The 9,348-nt window shown below is 44.0% G+C and overlaps 1 protein-coding gene across 1 annotated transcript; it reads right to left on the reverse strand.

The window, feature by feature from the left end:
* Positions 1-1,995: 1,995 nt before the first annotated feature.
* LOC125553330 lies at positions 1,996-6,427 on the reverse strand. Its single transcript, XM_048717136.1, has 6 exons — positions 6,058-6,427; positions 5,665-5,794; positions 5,213-5,338; positions 4,749-4,928; positions 4,254-4,418; positions 1,996-2,665 (listed from the first exon to the last, which is right to left on the reverse strand). The coding sequence occupies exons 1-6, from the start codon at positions 6,408-6,410 to the stop codon at positions 2,312-2,314; spliced, it is 1,308 nt and encodes a 435-aa protein (XP_048573093.1). The 5' UTR covers positions 6,411-6,427; the 3' UTR covers positions 1,996-2,311.
* Positions 6,428-9,348: the final 2,921 nt, after the last annotated feature.

Consider the following 9,348-nt stretch of genomic DNA (forward strand, 5'->3'; position numbering starts at 1 on the left):
TCACAAGGTGCGTCTTCATTTTTCTGTGGGCGATTATATTGATACGGTGATATATGATGTTCTGCCAATGAATGCATGCCACTTGTTGTTGGGGAGGCCTTGGCAATATGATCGACGTGCCACACATGAGGGGAGGTCCAATACTTATTCTTTTTGGGAGGCCGGAAAGCGGCGTGTGTTGCAGCCAATGTTTGATAGCACAATCCAGGTTGATGCCACTGTTTCGTTGCAGAAGAAAATTGAGAAGAATACATTGAAACCGAGGACGGTTTCTCTTAAAGGAGGAGGGGATGATGCGGTCATTGGTGTTATAGCTACTAGAAAAGAGAGAAACACCATGGAGATATCCAGGGTCGTGCCATATGTTCAAGATACGGAAAAACACAATAGTATCAGTGCAAAGGAATTGAAAGCTCCAACGCATGCATCTACACAGACTTCGTGTATACTTTATATTGGCTCTGTTGGTATTCAAATTCACTCAGCTGAATCATGAAAGGAAGACATCAAGCCAAACTTCAGAACACCACCATGTAGTTGTAACCTGGCTGGAGAAATTCCAAGTGGGGTTCCACTTTGCTAAGAGTCCTAGTTAAGTTGGGTTAGATGTACGTGATCAGCGTAGCCGTATTATTTTATTAGGAAAACATTATTTAGTATGGTTAGGAGAGATATTCCTATACGTATAACATAGATTAGTTGATATAGAGTCCGTGTCGTTTTAGTTTCTCTTGTCGGTCGGTTTGGCCGTGTGACGCCTATATAAAAGGCTGGCTACGGCCGATGTATCAGGTCAGATTTTTGTTTTAGTCGTGAGTTCAATAAAACTACAGAAAACGTCCCATGTCGGGGGACACCAAATATCTTTGTTGCTAATCCGAAGGGATTTTGTTGCTGCTGCGTGTGGAGTCGATCTAACCTACTCGACACAAGTTTCTGATCTTACGGTCTTGCATCTTTGCTCGACCAGAATTTCTTGTTCCTGCTGCTAGTACCGTGAAAGATCAGGCCGTCGACGACTCGCCATCTAGTCGAGTCTACATCAACCTCCGCCGGCTCCATCTCTGACAGGTTCTTCGACGGTTCCATGCGTCGACGGTGGAATGAAGGAGAGGCTGGAGAAAAGAGCGGGAATTGGGCGGAGAGCGATGGAGAGTGAAAGAAGAGAGTGGGGGATTTTGTCACGGAAACAGTGCAGGATGCTACAAAAGCGCGGGCTTGGCCTTCCTTTTGGCTGGGCCAAAAGGGCGAAGAGCGACGTTTCGCGTGTCCGGACTCCTGCAAACATCCCTCACTTTTGTCTCTAATTTGCGCCTTTGCGGGAAAAATTGCGTCCGGACCTTCGCGGGCCGATACAAGACTGTTTTGGATGGCTTCCGCGGTCCGAACGGTTGCGAGAGGTTTGCGGATCGGCCTCAAAGATGCCCTAAGGGCACAAATAGGATTTGGAGGGGTTATTGTAGCGAACCGTCCAAGGGGTTCGTTTGCTAGGATGGCTCCTAGATCTCACGTCAGATTGCTATTGCCGTTCAAGAAAATTCGTTCCTAATGGACCTAAACATCAGGTGGAGATGTTTGGAACTCCCAAAAGATTTACGCAAGCCAAACTAATGAAGGCTCCTGTAAGGCATCTGCAACCGAACCCCTGATCCACGACACTCATTCATGTATGCGAAGAACTGATCTGCATTACGTGAAGAAAGCGCATGCACAAGACTCAATCACGAAACCAAAAGAACGGGGCATACTCAACGAGCTGGAAAAGGTTGTGCACCGGTTGGATGCCAAAAATAGTTCTTCCACGAATGTAATGTTGAAATCTGAATCCATCATACTGTATGATTCTAGTCGTCCTTCAGAGTAGTGGTACCTGCTTGATACTACTTCACCTGGTCGAGCGTCATGTGCCAACAGGGTTTTCAGGCACTCGGAGATTCCATTGCTTGCTTGATGAACATTACATAACTTCATTATTAACAAATGAAGGCTTGCATATAACATGTAAAACGTCTCAGGCAGACACGCAATGCACCTTGAATTTGGCCTCAGCATCAAATCCTCAACTGAAGAGACAAATGCAACCCGGCAATGCGTAGTTTCGCAAGCATGGTGATGTGAAAGAAAAATCTCACAAGTTACAACACGGATCATACACACATCGCAGATCCTGCGTGTATTCACCACAGCCCAGAGGCCACAACATCCCACAGGCACAATGGCGCCGCAACCTCCGTTACAGTATATGTGTTACTCGTATCAACCACCAACCATCTTTACCTGTTGAACGGTGGCTGGTGGTGCCAGGCACCCTCTATTTGCTTTGAGATGAAGCCCGAGAAAGCGTCTTCGGAGAAACTGGCACGATCAGACAAGGTTCCGGAAGGGCAGATGTGGAGGCCGGAGATGAGTTAATATGTTTAAGTGTCACTGGAGTAGATGCGCGACCTAGGCCCGACCCATTGCGAGCAGACGCTGGAGGCAGTACTTGAGTAGGGTACACCTCAGTGACCTCTTCGATGCCTTCATCCACATATATGACATCTTGCATAGTAAGTTGGTGATACTCTACAATTTCACGTAGGAATCTATTTTCTCGAGCATACACCGAGTTTTCATGTGCAAGCCGCGCCTTCTCGGCTAATAGTGTCTCTAATTGTAGGCGGATCTGCAAAGAAGCAGAAGATATAAATGGTTAACCAGTGTCAACATGTTAAGCCTGACCAATTTTGGTTCTATTTCACAAAATATATCAATTTTGATGTAGCTCAAGATTTACAAGAGAAAAATATAAGCGTCTGGTTAGAGTTACACAAACTTATGATTCCGGCACTTTCATGTTGTTCTTTGATCATTTGTCAAACCCTAAACCCTGAGAACTAGCCACACAATTGCAGCTCCTGCCTTCCAGAAAAAAAGAAAATTGTACTACACATTCAGTTGAGCATAGAATTAATCAGAACTCTGAGGACCATTCCTTAGTCTTGGCATAATTTCCCAATCAGCACACAATATTTATTAGCAGAAAAACAAAACCAAATAAAAATATTTAGCAAAGAGCAAGTTCCAAACCCTGAGACCCAGCCATAGAATTGCAGCAGCTGCATCATAGAAACAATTCCAAGATGACATTGAATTGACCATGAAACTAATGATAACAAGGGAACACTTAAGGATTATACACCTAGTATTGGCATGATCTCCAAATGATTATCAGCAGGGGATTTTACTGTGTAGGTTTCATAAAGCACAAGTCCACCCTTCACTATTATCATAAAATACACCCATGGAGTACTTTTTCTGTTTGAATGTGTTCAGCGCGGAAGAAGAAAATGAAGCGTACAGATATCATAACATGACGCGGGCACAGACAGCCTGCAGTCTCAAGCAACCCCTAGACTAGGGGGTATGAGATGGCCGAGGGGCAGCAGGCGGTTGGCAGACAGCTGTTACCAGCGCACCAGGGCAATGAAATAAACAGGACACAGATGGGACTGGCCCATCAGGTCCAAACCCTCTAGTGGACGGCTGCAGAGCAATGAATGGACGAGGTAATCAACTAATGTTTAGGGCAGTTGATTTGTGTCTATGACATGGACTGATCATTGACATAGCGTACTAGTATTCCAATTTATAGATTTGGACATGAACAAACAATCATTGCCATCACGCAACTGCAATCTGAGTGACTTGTGTAGGCTATTTTGCAACAAATTCAAATATTTCATCTGACGCGTCCCTGTAGTGATAAGAGCGCATTCTCTAACAGCTTTGAAGCCGAGGCAGCCATCCTCTTGCCCATCCTAAACAAAAGAAAGAAAAGCCCTACCCGCGCAAGGACAGTTCTCCCAACTGTTAGCACAAGTTCTCTTACCGATGAGCACAATTCAAAATTCCCAACTCATGAGTTAACGAAATTGTTCTTCATTTTCCACATTAACAAGGTAATTTATTATTTCTTAGGTTACATAGATGACAGCAGACCATATTAATTTGTTATGTTGATGTCAATTCGGTAGTGATTCATCATCTGGAGCCCACCCTCCGTAAAAAACCACAACTGACTACCAGTGTCTAGCAATAAAAAATGTGGGATAAATTTTTTTAGTACGATATAGACAATAAACTTCTAATAAAACTTAGATGATAGAAGTATCTAATTACTTTTGACATAAATCAGTAATCAAAATCAAAAGGATGATGGACTACGGTCATAAACATAGTTAGTTTTGTCCATTTATATTAAAAGTACTAACCAGATCATCATCTTCTGGGTTATCACCATTGTCTTGATTTTCTCGCAACATTTTATTCTCGTCCTCAAGCTGAGCACAGCGCTCCTTCGCAAAAGCTAAATCTGCCTTCACAGTCTTCAGTTCACGTAATAGCAGCTTTGCTTTTGCTGACATGGCATTTGCAACCTGTAAGAGCAAAAGATGGAGCAATTAATAATTCACTCCTGCACGCAAAGTTGGCCAAATCAGATTCAAGTTAACTTAACTGATGCTACTGTACTCAGGTATAGGAAAATAGCGAATAAAAAAAGAATGCATTTCATGGAATATTTATTACAAAGAATATAATCAGGCATATATCGCTATCCGATAAACAAAGATGTTTATGAAAGCAATCAATCAAAATACATTTAACATTCAGTTACGGTACACTACACAATTGCAGAACTTCCAAATTTTTTTTGTAAAATGGAGCATTGAAACAATATATCTATTGACACTTATTTGCCACCTTACGTCGCGAGATGCCTTCAACTGAGTTTCGTAATCGAGTGGATTTTGAGGAAAATTTCTGTGAGCAAATTTGTGAGAAGTTTCTCCTTGTGGATTTGATCCAGCTCCTTTCCGCCTTATATTCAGTTTACGCGTCTCCTGAATAATGTCAGCTGTTTTAGTCTCTACAATAATCCGACCTTCCTGGAAGAAATAACATATATAGCTGAGTCAACAAAGGGGAAAATATAAGGATGAAAATATGGTAAAATAATCTAATTAAGCTCTTGTAAAATAATAAATCTGACACTGGTTGCTCTTGTCAGACATATACTGACAGGTTAAAATGGTTCACAGTTTCTAGGTTTCTATACAAAAGCAAAGAGAATTGCCTTTCCACGTTAACTGTGAAAGGTAGCATTGACAGACATAATTTCAGATTAACTTCTGGAAACAAAAAATTAAGAGAATTTTGAACATAAACTTACTTCGAGGGCACTCTTTATTGTGCCTCCAATATAGTTAAGGGAGGAAGCTAATGCCTCGGACCTCTTCTGAGATGGAGGTGTCTCGGATTTCCATGTCTCTGGCGCTGGCTGTTGCAAGTGTTGTCTCTGTTACATCAGTAAAGATTGTCGATGAGCCACATGAACAGTTCAAAGTGAACTACACAGAATGATGATCACAGTTAATTGCACAAGGTTAAAAGGGAGGATTATACCATACAGACCGACAAGCACTAAGTACTAAACATGATGTAAGAACAAAGTACAGATAAGAAAGCTGGCCGTTGCAAGGATTCATCGCAGAAGTCAAAGTTCAGACTGTACTAGTACTACTTATTGAAGGGGTGATCGGTACACATTAAATGGAATAAATTCGCACATTAGAGTTCAGTCAAGTAGCATTACGAAGTACTGTACAAGATAGCAGGTCTCACATGGATAGCTGGTGATGTACCATCTCTTGGCGGCTGCTGTCTCGTCGGGGAATCATATTGCCCCGGCGACCCATCCTCGTCAATAAGTGACTTTGCTTTCCGAGCAAGCGTCCCCCAAAATACATAAACTCTTCACACACCAAAACAGCGGGTAAAACACTAAGCAATAAGTACCACCCATTTCAAGGAGCCCCAACCAAAGAACAACAACAGTCTATAAGTCAAGCACGAGAGGTTCAACGCCCATCCAGCTCGAATAAAAAGGTTAGTCGGTCGGTCCAAGTACGGAGCAATCCGTCGCTAATCACTGTATAATCAGATCCCCGTCACAAATCCAAGGAACCCCTGGACGCGGGAACCGCCGATCGGACCAGATCCGCCAACGCATCCGACGCATCCAGAGACGAAGACGGCGGACGGGTAATTAAGAGGCTGGCGTGGCTTACAGGGGAAGGGGTGGAGACGGAGGGCTCGTGGCTCCTGCGAGCGGCGGCGGCCGCGGAGGCAGCCGAGGAGGAGTATGCGGAGGAGATAGAAGAGGCGTCCCGGTGGGCGGCGGAGGCGCGCATGGCCTGCGCGGCGAGGGAGTCCTGCGGCGGGGAGGGAGGGCTAACGGGCTGCGGGTGGTGGTGGTGCTCGAAGGAGGACTGCGGCTTCCGGCGGTACGCCATCCCGGTCGCGGCGGCAGAACGATGGGTTTCCGACGGGGTCAAGGGGGCGCGTTTTATAGTGGCGATGTGATGCATTCGCGGTAGACCGGGACTTTGGCGTAAACTCGCCCCGAGCCGCAACAAGTTACCGTACCTGGCAGGCAGGCAGGCAGGCTGGCAGAGTCAGGCCTTGTAGAATGCTAAGTGCTCCTATTTCTACATTATAAATGTCTGTCCTCTATAAATAAGCATCTGTGTTTGAAGAAATAATAAATTATTTCCCTAAGCACTTTAGCTAAGCATCTTGTATTTGAACAGGGCCTCATACGAACGCGATGCCTGGAATGAATTGTGTTGAATCTTTTTTTTTCTATATAAACCCTTCTATTGAACCGATTCACTGAAGTTCATGCAAGCATTTGACGCAATTATGGCACGTTTGGTAGTCTATATATGCCTTAGTCAGACCTACTAAGATGTTTCGGGAAGAGGATTTAGAGCATGCAAATGCAGGGACGCGTAGTTTGTGGCCGTCGATCTGCGCGAAGATTCAAAAATTTGGATGTTTATTTAGTGTATTCGCGAGCGTATATTGCTTCACATATATCTGTATTCACATTGTAAAGCTAAAGTATTATATCTTTTTCTATGGGTCTCGTTTGTAAGATACAGATATTTCGATGAACAATTCCTGTAACAGGTGCCTATTAGACATTATTCTTGTGCTTAAAGTGCTCCTTCTATTCTTCTGTCTCATTGTTCTTCTAAAGTACACCGTGCTTCTCTTCTTAGAATACTTTCTTAGAACTGTTATTGAAGTAACATCGTTGTAGACCCCCTGCAAAAAAACATCGTTTTAGACGAGAACGGATTGAAGCTATTTGTTGCGAATTACACATAGTCCAGAGCAACTCAAAGGTAGGAGGAGAAGCATTGCGTAAGCTTATCAAACACAGGTTAGTCGATGTTGTATTCCCCTACATGTTTAATGTTCTTTCAATGTTTTTGTAAGCACAATGTCAGAATAAGGTTGTGGGCTATTTGATCGTTTTTTCTTTAACTCATTTCTATTACTTTGTCCTCCTTCAACAACTCAAAGCTTTGATTTAGCCAATTTTGTGGAATAAAAAAATTGGTACAGATCCTAGAACAAAAATAATATGGTAGGTAGGACGTTTACGAATCTAGGACGTGACTGTATATATCGGAAATTGAAAGTATGAAACTTTGAAAGTAGGTACGTTCGGGACAATGAAACTTACGCAATTACGTTAGTTAATCAGACGATAACTTATAGCACACATGTACTCTCTTGTACCTTTAGAAGAAATAGCAACACTAAGTTCCTAAATATTTCAACAATGTAAATTTAGAATATGCATTGTTATCTCTGAAACCAAATATATGTACTTACATATGTATATGAAAGGTTATTTAACTTTATGAAAAATGTATAGAAACTTAACAAGAAGGTTACATATAGAAAGAGTGTATATGTAAGTTTAAATTTATGTTATATACTGCTATAGTGGCAAATGAGTGTATATATTAATCTACTTGGATTTGTAAGTAAATATTTTTATTAATAACACTAATAAATAATATTCCTACCTTACAAATTTTTATTTTAACAAGTAGTTGTTAAAACAACAAATTTTCATGAATTATCTAACCCGTTAAATTATTTATTAATATTATTGTCTTCATTTACATTCTAGTGATAAAATATGTCATCTAAGTCAAGTCATTCGGTAAGTGGTACAGCAAAATGTAACTGTCGGATTTCGGGTTCCGGCGTAACCCTTGAGGTTCGAACACCGGGGTGCGCACGAAGATCTCTCCCCCTCTAACTCGCACACATCATGATCGCATGGCCTAGCTCGACGAACCCAAAGAACAAGAGACACAAGAGTTTATACTGGTTCGGGCCACCGATGTGGTGTAATACCCTACTCCAGTGTGGTGTGGTGGATTGCCTCTCGGGCTGAGGATGAACAGTTACAAGGGAAGAACAGCCTCCTGAGGAGAGATTCCCTTGTGCTTGGCGGGCTTGTGTGGTTGAGGATGATCTGGATGATCTGGATCCCTCTCTCCTACTGTGGTGGATAGTCCTATTTATAGTGGCATCGGTCCTCTTTCCAAATATTGAGCGGGAAGAGATCCCACAACGGCCAAATTCGAAGGGAGACAACTAGTACAAGTTACCCTGACTAAAGGTGGTCTTTGCCCGCCAAAGGCTCTCGTGGTGACGCCGTCTTGCGCTCCACGGTGACCTCCGTCCTGCCGCCCTGCTGGTCTTGGTCTCGTTGCACCGATATGGAAACCTTTGCATGATGCCTCGGAACTCCTCGCCTGCGCTTGCCCCTTTAGCACCAAAAAGAGGAACGAGGACAGTGCGCGCTAGCGCCCGCCTGGGGCCCGCCTGGCTCCAGTCGTCATGACTTGAGTCACAGGGACCTCGCGAGGTGTCCCTTGCCTTGATCTCTTCGCCCCTCGCGAGCCAGCCTGGTGAAGCTGCCCCCGAGGAGGTCTTGTGTCGTCCGCCTCACGAGGCTTGGCCCCTCGCGAGGGTCTTGAGTGTTTGCTGGTGAAGACGGGTCGTACATGGCCGCTGGTCGAGCCACACCGCGGCCGCAGGCAGGCAAGTCTGGGGACCCCCGTTCCCAGAACGCCGACAGTAGCCCCCGGGCCAAAGGCGCGCTCGGACTTGGCTTCGAGGCGAAGCCAAAGGGCAAGTGCGGAGCGCCGCGGGCCCCAATAGCATGCGGCCTCGGTTGGTGCATGGCGACTAATTGGACATGGGCGTCTCCGCTTCCCCACGCTGCCTCGGTAACTGCCCGACTGACAAAAGGTTGGCGCGGGCAATACTTGCCTTCATTGCTTCCCTTTGTCTTGCTCCAGATATGAAGGAAATATGCCCTAGAGGCAATAATAAAGTTATTATTTATTTCCTTATATCATGATAAATGTTTATTATTCATGCTAGAATTGTATTAACCGGAAACATAATACATGTGCGAATACATAGACAAAC

The sequence above is a fragment of the Triticum urartu genome, chromosome 1, assembly GCF_003073215.2.
Source record: "Triticum urartu cultivar G1812 chromosome 1, Tu2.1, whole genome shotgun sequence".
In the NCBI taxonomy this organism is placed as follows: Eukaryota; Viridiplantae; Streptophyta; class Magnoliopsida; order Poales; family Poaceae; genus Triticum; species Triticum urartu.